Consider the following 17,007-nt stretch of genomic DNA (forward strand, 5'->3'; position numbering starts at 1 on the left):
ATCCGATTGATTCCGCTTTGGATTTTGCCATCCGTTTTGCCGCCTAAGTCTGGTTCCACCGAACCACGACAGATGGCGCGGTGCCGGAGTCACCACGCCATCTGTCGTTGGTCAGCTGCATCAGACTGCTGCCGTACAACCCGCCCGGACGCGGACAACACTTAACCCGACTTCTCCGACCTGGGTCTTGCGCATCGCACAATTCCACAAATACCATGAGCATTGATCAAAAAGAAACTTAACTTTTTCCCTTTTTGAATACCCAAATTGGATATCCCCTTTTTTATAAGTACGTCCGATGATATTCTGCTGTATATTTATCATGATTATTTGCCTGAATAGGAATCGAATCTCCAACAGTAACTGTGAGTGCCATAATGGGCTTATCATTATATCAAGAAAACGAAAGAATACAACAAACTAGTTGATCTCCTCTTTTTTACAATAAGATTTATATATTTTAATAATTTGCACAACAAAGTTTTGAGAACAATGTATTGTGATGATGGTAGGATCAGCATACAAATACAACCGTCACACTTGATACACCTCTAGAACACTAATGTACAAAATACAGAGCTGCTTTATCAGGTCGGAGCAACGACATTCTGGGGACGTCCTTCATCCCAGTGTCGATCCCAGATCAAGACAGGATGACACACACTTTCTAATCAATGTAAACGGAATTTGCCAGTGCTGTGTGCAGAAAAAGAAAAATTGATGAAAATAATATTTCAAGGTTTGGCTCGAGTGTTTGGATTCGAGGTCCAGCACACTGAGGATTGATTGTATGACGAACACACCAAAAGATGTTCCACTGAAGAAGCTGGAAATCACATAACTAAGTCATGCATTCCATAACAGCCTGTTCAACTTAAAAAGAAACACTTCTTGATGATTAGATATCGTGCATCACCATGGCATGAAGAAGGCATGACGACAAGGACTTGGGGAAACTCCAGAATGAAGCCGTATCGATCCGCATCTGGACTGACTGCTTCTAACAGAAGCGTAAGCCTGCTGCTATAAAACAGTGCCCTACATTGGAGAGGAAGATAAATTCTGAAAAAATGTGACAGAAACCAAAAAATTTAAACGTTCCCGCAGATAGACCCTATGGGTCATTATCTTGCCCTGGTCCTGTTGGTTCAAGCTACCCAGTTCCCCTGATCATGTCACAGACGCAAGACAAATCGAGTGCATTTCTTGTAACATTTGCACACATAAAGCTGCATTATTTCAGGTGAGCTGACGCCTAAACCTTTGGGACAGACAGAAAGATCTAATTTTTTACTGAAAAACTAAAAATGCTGTCACTGTTCTCATTTGCTCTAATTTCGAAGTACTCGTACTCGGAGAACTTGATATGGTTATCAAAAAATGCCCGTCTACAAATGTTTAATAGTGCAGCCTGTCATATGGGGCTAGGACTTAAACTTTAATCAAGATAACTAGAAAACCCTGTATATCAAATACACGTTCTATCTGAAATATACAACTTCTCTGACAAACTTGAATTGAAGTCCTATCTTGCGGAAACAATATTATAAGAAGTAAAATTAACTATATGTGACATAACAGAAATAGCTCAATGTCATAAAAACACAACATAAAACATAAAATCATTACACAAGTTCTGTCGCTTTTCTTAAATAAAAGACAACCAAGCAAAAAAATAACAGTATGAACGGGAATAGAGCCAGTCTCAAAGACCCAGCCACCGGTCAGGTCCACACCTGAATGGAAACAATGTAATTCCTCGGGACCAAATGAACTTCTGAGTTACGGATTTTAATTCATATACTGGTTACTAGCCACAATAGATTTGCCAGAATCATTTGTCCAGAAGGGTGAAAGGTAATCCTTTCAGTTCCGTTCGCCTTTCAACTACAAGACGCAAACTATTCTGGCTACCCTGTCCATCTGTAGCAGGGACGACAGCGGTTTCCGAGCAGGCCTTTTACTCGAATCCTGGGAGTGGAATAGAAACAAAGACACCACAAACCAAATTAAATATCTACAATGAATTAAAGATATGTTTCAAGGTTAACACCTTTGGTACAGACAAAAAACTTTGCTGAAAATTGAGAAATTTGAATTTGATGTAAAACTTTGGTTGAAATAAAGTCATCTGCAGTAATTCTGAAGAGGTTAGCTTAAAAATGTACAACATATTTTTCAGTTCAGTTGTTTTTTGTCAAGGTATTTCTGATCAAAACAACTTATTGTTAAATCAGCTGCATGACAGGTATAATGTTAAGATAGTTCAATGTCAGTTATCAATTTTGATAGATTTACAAGAAACTTCAGATTTTCACAATTTTCCATCAAGTTTATTGAGACATGGAGGGTATGACGGGTAGTGTTTGTGCGGTCAAAGCTGCAAATGATACCGTAGTGTTCCTTTGTTGTACTAAATTATAACATACTATTTAGTACTGACAATAAAATTTTAATAGCCTTAACAAGATGATAACCGAATTTCGTTTATTAGTAAACTTTTGAACATGCAACCGAAAGACTGTCCTAATTTTTTTTATTACAAAAGACTTTGTAAACATTACTTCTAAGATTGAAGGGTTAAGACAGCATTCTGCGAAACTTTATTCACCTAATTTTCTACTAATTCATGAGAAATAAAACATTATTTGCTTTGGGAGCTCAAGAAGATAAATGAAAAAGACAGCGATTCACTGCAAAACACAGCAGGTGCCGTCACGACTTTTCGGTGGTCCCCGACTAATTTCACAGTAATTTATTACAGCATGTCTGCTAAAATCAGCCACAACTGTATGTAGAAGTTAACCACTTCACTACGGTCGGAGGTGCCATGACGTATACAGTTCATGTGAATCAACTAAATCCTGTTGTATTTCAGGTGGAATAAAGACCACCCATCATGGCTTTACCAAGCTGGCTTTAAGCAACCACCAGTGGCATGAAATGGGACTCTGTGTTGATAGCACTGGAGAAATATTGCAATATAAGCTTGGCAAATGTAACCAAGTCCAAATTAGTTTCATATCATTTGGTCACAGATTTGATTATCTTACAAATAATGCGTGTCTCTCTGTAGGTCTTTCCTTATCCTGATTTTTTTCTTCATAAAAATATATGTGCCTAACAAAGACAGTATTAAATACAACAAAATGAACAGACAGAGGCAAGCTAGTTCTTAACTGACTCGACTGTCTGTCTGACCAGAGCAATATAAGAAAAGAAACCGGGAAAATTTATAAATTTCTTGAAAACTTTTAAATTATGTAAGACATGACAGAGAAGGGTTAATTCCGAATAAAAAAATTAACGCTCTTGTCTCCGATATTTCAATATGGACAACTATCTGGGCTTGAAATTCACCATGGGACAGTTTCCTTGCTATTTTCCGCATTGGGACTTTTTCTCTCCATTACCCACAAGAGAATGATGGAATATCTCGACCTCAAAGTGGAACTTCAACCCCAGAACTTGCAATAGATTTGCACATTACTTAGGATGAACGGACACAACTCCCATTTTCCCCCACAGACCTCGCAGCACGGTATTATAACTGTCATGTCGCAGACAACAGGTTTCACAGACCAGGTCATACTTGCTCTGAAATCCAACTTCAACATAAAATGTGACCCATTCCCCGCTTTCCTTCCACTGAAACTGAACATTTTCAGCTCTATTTTGAAAACAAACTTCACAATCACCTTACCGCTTTGACCGCTCTTTACGGATTTCAGAAATCGGGGAACAGACTATATTTTAAGAGGTCGAACGTGTCACTTATTTCACTCGGATTATCTTTGGGTCAACCGGGGGCCATTGGAAATTTGCAAAACGCAGCTTGCTTGCTGATGAGACATGTTATAAGCGCTGCTGACAACTTCGGAAATTCTGTAAATTCAACCAGGAGACAACTTTCAAGGCAGCAGTCATAGTAGCTCCCGGCCGGTTTTACAGTAAGTAGGCGAAGTGAGAAACTCGACACTTTCCTTTTTAACCCAGCCAACCAAAAGCGATGATATTAGCAATTCCCTTGGTAAAAAAATAAGTGTCTATACACGAGCCTGGAAATCCTGCCAGGCTTAGAGGGGACTTATCCGCGTACTGCATTACTGTCAAACGGCATTCAACTTTGTGGCGACAACACATGTTTCATCAGAAGCACAGCTTCGATGATTTAAAATGGCTTGAATTGAATGTTGGGATGTGCTGTAACTCTTTCCCTTAGAAGGCCCGAGGTCAAACTTGGGCCCACAGAGGCAACATGCACTCATGTCAGATTGCACTATCAGATAGCGAGACTAACTGAAAATATTTGAACTTGTGATGTTTCACCGGGGCACAAGTACAACCCCCACAAAGGTTAAGAGAGCACTTTGACAGATTTCACAGTACCGGGATAACTTTATTGCTGAACGCAAGATGTCAAGCTGCACAGTTTGCATATATCAAAAAGTCCTAAAAATTTCCATCGTGAAAAATTTCGATACCATTTATTTATAGGTGGTAAACATAAACGAAAAGACACATGAAAATGACCCGACAATTTGCAACAGGGTTCACGATTGGTTGATTCTTGTCCAAATGCTAGTATTGACCAATGATAATGCTTGTTACACTTCATGTCTGGTGATTTTTTTTCATGATTCCCCCCATTCAAGACATAAACGAGCTTGAAGCTGTAGCAAGTGTTAAGATCCCGTCTACACAATGCTACTAGCACATGGTATCTAATAGGCTAGGTTACCAAGCCACCGACATCCATACGACCGATATCAGGACTTGAATCCAGAAGAATATTACAGCTCTTCAAAACCAACCAAAGAATACGTTAGTAAGCTGCTGATGAAACTTGACCAATCACTTGCACAGAAAATGGTGTACACTGATTGGCTGAATTTTCACACTTTCTGTCATTGACCGCTTAAAATTGACAAAATCGTAGATATCGGCCATATCACCTCTCTGGCTAAAGCAACCAAGTCTAGGCATCTAACTACAATCCTCAACAACTATAGTTAAATAACAAGAGTTTAAGAATCTGAATCAGACTCTTAAAATGTTAAAATTGCACTAGGTCCTTTGATAGTATCAGACTCTCTAAGTATCCATAACTGACATTTGTTTATCTAAATAGAGAATGGTATGGCCAACTTTGCTACCTGAGGGGTAACTTCGTAATCCCTCAAAATATCTGCAAAGGACAGTTTAGGGGTATCTTTTATCACTAAAAAGTAAATTTTTAAAGAACACGGTCTTTTGTATTTCAATGGTAGGCGATGTTTACTCCACAGGAGGCAAAGCTGGCACATTTGATGGTAGCAAAGCACATTCATGTTAATCACAGCGGGACTCTGCTACAGAGGCATAATTACTTCTTAAAACCGAAATAAAACTGAGGGGAATCAGATCTATGCTTCCAAAGTGGATTTTTCTTCTTGAAATTGACGAAATGTTCGCAGAGCCGTAGTGGTATAGTGGCTGGGGTCTCTTAAGTAGCAGCAAAGATATATAAGGTGAGGTTATCAATAATGGAGAACACCCAACATAAAGCAGGTATGAAATGACCCAGAAAGATGTTTATTGTACTTTATTTACCAGATTTTGCAATTGAAGAAGAGAATTCCAACTTTAAAACACTTTGCTATTACCCTCAGTATCATTTAAGTTAGCTCATGACTATGGGTTTCGACTACACAATAATCTGGGACATTCTCTCACATACGACCCTACAATCTTTATTTCCAATATTACTGTACAGAGGGTGTTAGGGACAGGCATTTCTTCATTACCAATCAGCCATCCGCGACTGCCTCAATCTCCAAGCAAGTGCAAATCTACAGCGCCATCTGTTGGATGCATTTATAACTATAACCTTCATCCATGAATAAGACGGACATACAGAAGGCTGCGAAAGTCAAACAATATATACCGAAGTGATCCATTTGGGATTGATTGTTGGCTCGAACATATACCAGAAGCAGACGTCAAGGAGACGACAACCATTTTATTCAAATACTATAACGTGTTGCTGTTTTCAGAAATTCAATGTCTGGTATGCCTATAAACAATAATACAAAACAGTCGACTTGATGTGGCAACCGGGAAAAAAATCACCACATTCTCATTCTTGGATCAAAATCTGAAATTCCCAATTAATGAAAAATGTTGCTCGAACAAAATGTAGAGTTCTTTAATCAATTTTACGATTCTTAGAAACATTTCTACAGTAGACTTGGGAAGATATATTGCTGGACATCGCTGCACTTTGAACCTTAAAAGCCTTAACCTAACAAAATCCATACTAACAACACGACCCATTCGAAAACAGGCCCAATAACCACCAGCTCTGGGTGGATCAAACCCACTCAAGTCAAAATACAATTACAACACACGACGCTTGTGGCTCTCTGGCAGCCATATACCAATCATTGTTACCTTGGCAAACATATACATCTATGGCAACCATAATCCCTTGGTTTCCATGCCAACCAAACTAAGTCAAGGTTACCACTGAGACCACACAATGGTCGTTTTTTCCATGGCAACCATCATGAAGTTACCATCCCATGGCAACCATATAACTTCTGTTTCCATGACAGCCATACAGATGGGTGCCACAAGTGTGTAACATTTGCCAGAATATACATGCATTATAGTGACTTCAGAACACATTAACCATATCTAAACAAACTAGGTGTTTGCACAATCCTTATCTTTAACTCGTGTTATACATCAGCTTTACCTACATTAAACCACTTTATTTGAACTAGCAAATCAACGCTATCCACTTTTTATGCTTTTAAACAATCATGGATAAAACTCTCCACAAATTAAGTGTAAGTCAAGTGTGTAGAAGAAATAAAACTAAGCCATAGCAACAATCAAGTATTGCCACAACAACTGGTTGCTATGGTAACAATTGATTTGTTGCCTAGCAACCAACATTTCATGTCCATGAAAATGAGGTTTGTTTTTATCATGTTCTTACCTGGAGACAGATTGTGTGGGTTTCAAAACGAGCGAAAACTTCCGGAAAAACATAAACCAAGAGGTGTGGGAAAGTAACGACCTAACACGGTAAAACCTTTCCCCAACATCTTTATTAACAATACAAGGAAGTAATCCCTCGTTCAAAGTATTACAATCTGTCCCAAGGCAACAACAGAGTTTGCCGGTAAAAAGGAAATGTGCCGTATCACTTATAGTTCTAAAAAGGTCAAGGTCAAAAAGTCATGTGCTCATGTGATCAACTTGACCAGTTTACGCTGTTAACCGGGCTTCAACAGACATTAACGACCGAAGAGATCATTCAGAAAAAACTGATGTCCTAATCTTCCATTGACGCGACTTAAATAATTTTAATAATAATAATTATACAATATAATAAAGAGTATTTGTCAGTTTTTCATGAATAATCCTTGTGCGCCGTCAACGCAGGGCGTGTCAACACGCCAATGTTCAGCTATGGCCGACCTTCAGTTTGTTTCTGAAACACACACTAACGGCATCATCTATCAACAAGTGTTGGCGATTACTTGTACAACTTCACAGGGCGACAGTCACGTCGTGATGATGTCATCGCGATCTTATAGCGGCGTTGCGCAGCACACGTGGCAACGTCGCGTAGCACATTTCCAAATTCCTGCTTTTCCCCTATCCATCCTCGACAACGTTAGTTATCGTCCTCTTGTACTTTCGACACTTGATCAGAGAAGTCGCACATTATATCGCGAAACTTGGCCCAAGACCGTTCTGGAATGGTTATGGCAGTGCGAAAGTGGCTCCTAACCTGCAAGTGGACGACAAATGAGTTTAGTCATGTTCCTTTTCTCCCCATTTAAATACCCCACATGTCTATTTTTGTGGAGTGTTTTTGTGGAGTGGCCCAAGTGAACCCAAAAGAACTCCTGTTGTGATCGAAACACTACACAAATCATCATCCCAAGGAGAGAGATCTCCTGGTGTTCGACTTTCATTGACATTCATTGCAAAACAATGAAATTTCAGAGATCTGAATGAATTTATTCAAACTTACTTCTGATATACGCATGAATACACCCCGTCTGTTTGAGCCCACATCGAAGTAGAATGTCTTATTTTCTACACGCATTGATCGAGACTCAGGAAGGGGGTGTTGATGTTCTGCAAGAAGAGGAGAGTCAGTGTCACAGTGGTTGAAGTGCCTGGCTCATAATTAGTGGTAGCGGGAAACTTTGGAGGAATGACACGTCGACGTATGCACCAGTTAGGACCAAAGGTTAAGTTCGGAGGTGATATTAACCAGCGACATGATTTTGCAACTGAGCAGACACCACTTACCCTGGTCACTTGTTCCAAAGTCAAGTAATAAGTCTGTGAGGGCGTCTCTGAATTCTATCAGCCCCTGGGCGGGAATGGCGATTATCTGTTGTTTACTCTTTCGTGGAATGACTGTTGATACCTGAAAAGAAACGCAGCCAGAAGATGATGAATTGGGAGTTTAAACTGACGAGGTATTGCATCAATTACCTCCTTTCTGCGTGTAACTGGTGGTTGAGGTTCTCTGAGGAACTCATACAGTTGACACAACATACGGAGTAGTGGGGTGGAAAGATGAGACAATTGCCAGACCATAATCATTGACACAGCTGGCCACCTTGCTAATGATTTGTGCTTACCAAACATGGATGGCCCTCTATGTTTGTTAGTGGTGTCTCTAAGAGCAGCACCAGAGTGACAGCCTGACGGCCACACAAAATTACCGGATAGAACCCAGAGTTTAGATTCCAAGTTTACCATCAAACTTGCTGTGAAACACCTGATTCATCCACACATACTTCGCTCATACTATAATGTAAGACGCTTACGTTTTGTAAACCTACCCATATCTGCCTCACTCTCAGAAATCGTCCACGTTCATTTTCCTTCAGATCCAAGTAGTATCGCCTGTTATCCTTAACTATTGTCTCACTCTTTATCTTGCCGTCTTCTGGTATATTTTCAGGACTTTGGGGACCTGCAATGAAGTACAAAAATTTGGAAGTGATTTAAGGCCTTTTGGGTAGACAGAATCAGGAATGAGAATCTTAGGGAATGGAAATGACCAGAAAAGACCAGGCAACATACTTTTCATAGTAGTCCAAAGTGGGAGGAGTTGAACACCCTAAACACCATGTGGAGGCCTCTTGGTCACGAGTAGTCACTAGACCATCTCCTTTTTAACAACCTCTCTTTCCTCCCATGTATGACTTTTAGACATTTCATCCCTTGCACTGTTCAACTTACCTAACTTTGCATAGTGTTCACTAAACTCTGAGAGGTAGTCCCGAAATTCTGCGGCAATTGACATACTCATTAGAATCCTACTCTTCTTCCCCCCAGCCTTTACCTGAAACACAATCAAAACAAATGTTTAGAAACTTCTCCCTTGTCCCATCATAAAGAAAATGCTCTAAAGACTATAAAAATATATCAGCAACTATCTCTAAAACACAAAATATACTCATCACACATCTTGTACACAACAACACAGCAGGAACATATCGAAATGCATTCAAAATGTCTGAAAAAAATCAAATTGAATTTTTGCGCTGTTGATAAGAGTCTTTTTCTGAACCACAGTGATAGTGGAATGAAACAGAGTTATATATTTTTCATGCAGAACTGAGAGCATTGTATATGTACATACAGAGATATACTGTACAATAAGCTCAGGATGCCTACACACTACTTGGCAGATCTCCTATTGATCTATCGGAGAATTTACTACACAACTTCGATCAATCGAAATCATCATAATAGTACGACACTGCACTTGGGAGTGCAACCCTGGAACTCAACAGAACCAAGCGCTTTTTTTAGGATAGCAGGAATTCGAATAGTTCCCAACTATCTTTTGACAAGATATAAGGTGCACTTGTAGCCTTACCAAAGCTGGCAACCCCCTCTCTTTCCTCCCCCGGGAATCCTATCAATGCCCATGGCCAATATCTCCAGGGTTTTATCAAGGTCAGCCGATGTCAGAAGTAGTATAGTCGCTGCTGGAAGACAGAACCCAGGGAAGGAGAGACACCAGACACTCGAAATTCACCCTTGCACCGAAGCGAGTCCCCCCATCAAAAGATACAGAGCTTATTGGACTTTTTAGATCAAGGTCAAGCTCTGCAAGTGCAGTGGACAGCGGAACAGATTTTGTGGCACACAACAGACTACTTGCTTGCCCAATGCTGGTAAAAACATTCTCATCGGCTTGGAGTAAGATGGGTGTAGAGCACATGAAATATCAGGGACATGCGAGTGTAATGAATTACCTGGGAGAGTGGGAGTAGTTGTTGAACTCCATAGTAAGCTTATCGATAAATTCCAATACATGTAGGTGGTAGGAGCCTGAGGCATGCTTAACATGCAATGTTTACAGCAGGCAGAGATTTATGCAATCGTAATGTAACATGCATAATTGAAGCTGCATAGCTCAAGTAAGATATTTTGATAAAAAGTATATCATAAGCCTTTGTAAGTAACAAATGGCTGTGCTACAATGAAATAAAAGAATAACTTCTCTTTATGCCACCCTGGGATCAACAAATGCTGTCCTTATTTACAGAGGTACCCTGATTGTTAATTTGGCTCCGAGGCCAAACTTAATAGCATTTTACTCTCATTATCAATAGAGGGTGTGTCCTGTTGTTCAAGTTAAATTTAAGTGTTCAAAAAATCGTCTTATAGTACAGCTGACTACTCAACACAACAGTTGATTGGTTGTAAAAAGGCCTTTGGGATCTTTTTGATACACATCACGTTGCCATGGAAACAATTGTTGAAGGGAGAAGACTACTTTGAAATAAAGCTTGTAATAATGAATGTCAGGTATTGTATGTCATGTGCCACTTCAGTCCATTATGTACAGAACTTTAATTATTGTACGGTTAAGACATTTTTTTCAAATCGTTTTCCAAATTTGGAGTAGCCGACAATAACAATAAGGTCTGACATAAAACCTTTTTAGCTTATTAGAGTAAGATTGCTTTTTTTCATTTTTTAAACCCTTCAACTCTAATGTCTCCAGGTGAATACAGGACACAACGTCCCCATTTCGAGGTTAGTGTGTTCTTGCTGGATCTGGTAAACATTTAACCAGGCCTAAAAACAAATATATACTAAGGTTAGAACACACACCATCAAGGATACGCGTGGGCCAACGAAGGCAAATGAGACATCACAAGATTAGAACCATCCTCCTATGTTGCCAATGGTTACTTTATACAGTGACGGCTTGTAACCAGGAGAAGGGTGGGAGCCTGCATTATTTTATTTTGACAGCAGCAGAATGCCAGCAGTAAACTGTTCAGGATTTGACAAAAACTTGTGGCATTGACTCGAGCTGTTCTTAGCTAATCCCTGATGTGCTATAGAAAAAGCTGCAAAAAGCTGCTTGCACCAACTTTTAAACAACTTCCAAACATGATGTTCGTGTACATTTGTATGATGGCAGAAAAATTGAGAAATTCAGTCAGGTGCCCTGTCATTGACTTCACAGCCAAATGTGTTATAAACATTAATCCAAGAACCATTGAAATATAGCTGGTAACATGACATAAGTCATAAAGTCCCCCCAGTTGATGACCAATGCACTTCATGACCTATTGATCCAGACACACTAATCTCAGAACTGTCAATAGGCGGCAGCTATTTTGCCTCACCATTGAGATGTTTCATGGATAAAACTTCAGCATTTTGCGATATCAGTTCAAATTGATGGTGACAAATTCCTGTCATACCCCTAAATGAAGAGTAGGCATTGCAAGAGTACATTCATTATATTGATGTATTCTGTAGTCAAAGGAATGTTACGTCATGAAGGTCTTGATGTGCTCCACACATTAAGACATAAGATAAGAAACCATGCCCGAAAGCAGACCAAACACTCTAATCATTCCAAAAACCTCAAAACTTTGAAGAACTGAAACCATGACTGCGTGGAAGCGAACATTTTGTTTCTTACCGGTACCTCAGCAATCTTGATGAACCTTCCCCGTCTGTTCTGCTTGACGTCCAGATAGAATCGTTTCTGTTGTATCTGCACCACCCGTGTCGCCAACTCTTGCTCACCACCAGAGCCTGGAGAAGAAAACAGAGAAGCCCATCAAATCGTTAAAAGCGCCCCCTATTTGTAAAAAACTCTAAAAGAACTGAGTGGGCCCAATGGAGTCTTTAAGATAGGTTGTACCAAGGGGTTATTAGTGTTCGAAGGCATGCTATGCATTATGTAGTTCCCCTGACTATTTTTCTTCAGAAGTTTTAGGGAGGTAGACATGCTGGAGTAACGAGAACAAAATGTGAGGACACTGGCTGAACGACAATGTAGGTCTTCAGCCCAAATTGACAAATCCAACTTTTTGAAGGCCCCTCAAATCTTTTACAAGTTCAGAAGCTGGTGCAATGTACTTCCACCACCAAGTCTGAAAACTGATGTAACAGATTGAATTGAAAGATGAGGCAACAGGCAACAAAGGTGCCAGTACCACTGAAAACAGCAAAAAGGCTTCAAGCGATGCTGATAAGTTTTGGACAGTGTTCAACTAACACGACCGAGATTGGGGTTATTAGCATTTATAAGGCTATGCTCAGAGTCAGATTAACAAAAGGTGAATGCAGTTTTGGTTAGGCCTGGCAGGGGGCAGGGTAATGACTAATGTGATCACATAGCATCAAAGCACCTGAAGGCATTTGTCACAAAACGAACTGGGATACACCGACAATTTGAAAACTATACCCAAAGCTTGTGAGAAACTCGAGTTAGGACCCCTTTCCTGGCTAGCCTAAGTCTCAATACAAACAAAGCTAGATAGACATTTTTTTAAACAAATTTGAAGTGAAAGGTGAAACATATCTGGTAATATTTTTGGATTCACCAACAAAAGCTCAGAAGGTCTTGACAAAAATTACTTGCTGTCAAGAAGGTTTTTTTTTAAAGGACTTCACCAACGATCGATTTCTGTCCTGCAACCTGCAACATACATGTAGCCATGACAACATGACAGTTTACTGCGATTACCTCATCGACAGCTGCTGTCCAAGTCATGCCTACCTCACAGTGACAGAAATCGCTCATTGCGAAGAGCTTGAAAAAAGACAAAAATAATATTTTAGTAATTTCACACAAAATCGCGATCGCTTCTCGCCAATAGTGAATCTCCACATCCTAAACATGAACATCATCGTATGTTAGTGCATGAGCCATTGATTTTGCCAGACAGGAAAAAAAGCGCCTTTCCGAATATCGCATCAATAAAAGGTCAAAGGTCAAGGGAAATATCTTACTTGTGGTTTCCTCCTCTACATCTCCTGGAAAACCAAATGTTAGAAGGGTTAAAAAAAATATTTGGGTGTGACCTCCGCCACTCGGGAAAGAATATTGGAAAAACACTACTAGAACATTCAGGTGCAGCAAGATTTTAGTTGTGTGCATTAGCGTAGCTCAGGTTCTGTGGCAACTGCGTTGTAAGTGGCTCCCTATCATTCATGTTTCCCCTACTCTCACAGTGAGTGTGCACACACTGAAGCTGAAACACAGCCAGCAAAAGACTTTACAACAGCGCAGTGGATCTTGCAAGACGGGCTGGTTTTGCCGTGGTTCTTTCATCTCATTCTTTTTTTGGTATAAAACAAGTCTTGAAAAGGTACACCAATGATGGCGGCCCCTGGAATTGAATGGCCACGACCTCATTGTACAGATGAAAAATGATAAGTGGCAAAGAGACAATTGAAATATCAAAAAAATATCAATCAAAATACTAAACTTCACTGACACTGTACAGCGATCAAGACAGAAAGCATAAGAAAAGCATAACATTTTAATTGTAGGGTGAAAATGAAGTGTTATCGATGCACAGACACACAGATTCAAGAAAAAGGAGTAACAGGAAGGTTTTGCTAAGAGTAAGACCCCCAAACGCCAGTGCAAACACTGACCTATCTCAGTCAGTGTTGAGGTCAGCGTTGGACATCCTGATCATCACGTCGCACCATGTAGTAGTAGGGGTAGGCGTTTGATGTTTCAGGGGTTAGGGTTTTGTGAAAACTCAACACATTTTCAATAATGACATAAATGAGATTATAGGACACTCCAAACTTGCATCAGCATCGATTTACCAGCAGACTTGCAACTTTCACTTTCAGTTCTTAAAAGAACCATGGCTCAGTTCCAACTTCCTGATATGCTCACTGAAGGTCTACTCTAAGGACATGAAACATGCCGAATGATAACAAATGGTACTAACCTGTGCTGTATTGTTCACCGTGGTGAGAATCTGTTGGAGAACTGGCTGTGGACAGAAACAAAAAGAAATGATCAAAAATACGCCTGATAACATCCGAGAGTGATCATCTGTCCCCCAACTTCTCGAGCAACAGTTATCCAGCTTCTCGGGTTAAAATATAAACAAGGTGGTTCGAATCGGGTCCGATTCCAATGCCAATGGGTATGCATCTTGACTTCAGTTTAGTAGTTATGAGAAGGTCCCTGAGTTTGATTTACCTGCCATTTATAGCGCCATGTGAAATTGGATTTACTGGGGAATGGACTCATGGAGCATGTAAGTGTACTGCAGAGATACCACTTCAGACAGCTCGGCCAACAGCTGTACAATCCTAGTCTGCTACTTCAGAATTATCATGTTGTGTCTCTTGACTTGAACATGTAGAGTGAATTACTACTTGCACAACTACTGCTCTATGGCAAAAGGCAGTAACTGACATTTTACCCCAAATGAGGTTATCAAAAAGAAAAAATATTATTGATATGGTTCGGTGTAAATGATGAATTGAGAAAAATGATTGTTTGGCCCAGCTGATTAACATTGTGGTTTGATAGAGCGGGCAAAACTGCCTATCTGCTTGCTTTCTATGCATTCAAGTGAGTCTATCATTCGTTGTTGAAAGCAACAGGTGTGACATGATTGAGTCATTGTGAGGCAAGTTGCTGCAATCAAAAGTGACATTGACAGGCAATCATAAAACAAGTTTGAGAAGTGGACAGCTACAGCCTGTACAGGTCTAACAATACACGTCCATTAATAAAAATGACAGTTCAGAACTATGGTACCGGATATGAAGTTGGTACGGTTCATGCATAACTGACCAATCAGCTAACAGAGCCAGCAAATGACCTCAATCACCTGATTATGCATGATTTACGTCATCGGCTTGCTCTGTTAGCTGAGTGGTCAGTTATGCGAGAACCGCACCATTGTCATATCCGGCGCCAAAGTCCTGAACCGTCAAGTTGAACTTTAGGCGCTCGGTATCATCTGGAAAGAGGTGAATTATGAGAAGTAGGCCATCATTTCGTAAAACCCTGACCAACTCAAATATCATTGGCCTTCCATCATACAAATTTATAAGGCCTCAAAGGAGGGCATACTACAAATACAATGTATGGGCATAGCCCTGTACATAATGTATAGGGCTACAGCAGCGACACCTATCAGCTGATTTTGACCAGCTGTGAACTGACAGTTCTCAGAACACCCGGTTATTTCGACACGAATTTCCTTAAAAATCGACCACATTTTCTCTATCAAAACCAGTCAAATTACACAGGTGGCTTCAAGGAGAAGTAATAAACAGTTCGTGACACTAAAAGCGATAGAAAAATGAGCCAGTTTCCCAGAAGTTTACTTCGAAGTGAGGGTTCTTTCAATCGCTGCCAAGGTCAGGGACTTGCTAAAAAAGGAGGCGGGGCAGCTCGTTTGACATGGCTTCTTCGGGGAGTTATTTCCCAAAACTCGCCATCAGAAATGGGCTGAATCTTTGTGCAATCTAAAAAAGGGTATATGAGCTAAGGCTTGTCAAGATAAACATGGCAGTTCGATGGTCACAGAAAATATTTCGAAGCGTTGAAATAATAATTTGAGCCTCCCGGTTCGCCATTTTGAATATTTAGACGACTCGAAACTAACGTCAAAAGACACTGTTCTAAGTGCGTTGTGAATTTGTCAGCTTTTAAACGATTGATTATTGGACTTGGCACATACAAGCCTATCCTTCCGGGATATTGCATGGCTCGATTATCCATCTGTACAGGAGTGAAAATGCATTTTGATAGAGAGTTCCACACGCCATCTTGCGCGATGGGCCCGGAGAATCGAGGAAATGAAAATAACAGGCCGACTTTGGGGGGCTCGTTCTCGGTGCCTGTGCAACAAGGGAGACTAAAATTTGTGGTGGGGTTCCGTAGGTATCTTGACTAGATAATGCACTCCAGACAACAAGAATAGATTACCTCTGGCTTGCCCATCCTGCTGTTCATCACCGCTCTCTCGGTCCGACATGATGCTGCCCTCCCTGCTAAAGCAATCGCGAGCCTCCTTCTGGTCCTAATGAATTATTAATGATTTGATGAATATTCATAAGTCGACTCTGCACCATACTCAGCCACTGTTGCAAGAGAACATTGTTTCTTTCTATGCATAACTGGAAACATGTGTTTCTAATGATATAACATTACATTAGCTTGACGTTTGGATGCGGAAATATGCGAAAATTGTTGAGAAAATGGTAATTTCTTCAGATTTCATTCATGCCCACACTTCCAGGGTCATCTGGGTCTTGCACTCTGATTGGTTATTAATCCTGACGTCACAGTCAAAGTTTATTTTGAACTGGGAGCACATGGCAATTTCGCGGATTTTTGCCCCATTCTGAGATTTTTAGGGAGCGAACGGCCGGCCAGGAAAGTTGCGCTAGGGGGTAGGTTGTGCGGACCCCCCCTATCTCGGCCACCCAGGCTTCCTGAATGGAAATAATTAACCCTTGTTGCTGAGCTAATCACTTCCGCACCGAACTGGTGTTGGCAGCATTATAAAAGCTTGCTTCTCCCAAATTGATCTTTTAAGGACAAAGTCACAACCAGTCTTTTCTTTTTACTGCAGGCCTGTGCAACTCACTACCATATATATGGCAGATCACTGGTCATTGATACATTAAAAACCACTAAGTCCTTAGGAAATCAAGGACTAGCGTTCTCTCCTA

The 17,007-nt window shown here is 40.4% G+C and overlaps 1 protein-coding gene across 6 annotated transcripts; it reads right to left on the minus strand.

The window, feature by feature from the left end:
• Positions 1 to 430: 430 nt before the first annotated feature.
• LOC135493039 (transcriptional activator protein Pur-alpha-like) lies at positions 431 to 16,341 on the minus strand. Of its 6 annotated transcripts, none has more exons than XM_064779837.1 (9): positions 16,259 to 16,341; positions 14,256 to 14,300; positions 13,297 to 13,320; positions 11,984 to 12,093; positions 9,262 to 9,364; positions 8,859 to 8,992; positions 8,317 to 8,437; positions 8,033 to 8,139; positions 431 to 7,786 (listed from the first exon to the last, which is right to left on the minus strand). In XM_064779837.1, exons 1-9 carry the CDS (start codon positions 16,305 to 16,307, stop codon positions 7,670 to 7,672), a joined length of 810 nt encoding a protein of 269 aa, XP_064635907.1. In that variant the 5' UTR covers positions 16,308 to 16,341; the 3' UTR covers positions 431 to 7,669. The 6 variants fall into 6 exon arrangements, with proteins under 6 accessions (XP_064635907.1, XP_064635904.1, XP_064635906.1 ...); XM_064779834.1 differs by having other exon boundaries at positions 8,844 to 8,992; XM_064779836.1 differs by having other exon boundaries at positions 11,978 to 12,093.
• Positions 16,342 to 17,007: the final 666 nt, after the last annotated feature.

Source organism: Lineus longissimus, chromosome 8, assembly GCF_910592395.1.
Source record: "Lineus longissimus chromosome 8, tnLinLong1.2, whole genome shotgun sequence".
In the NCBI taxonomy this organism is placed as follows: domain Eukaryota; kingdom Metazoa; phylum Nemertea; class Pilidiophora; order Heteronemertea; family Lineidae; genus Lineus; species Lineus longissimus.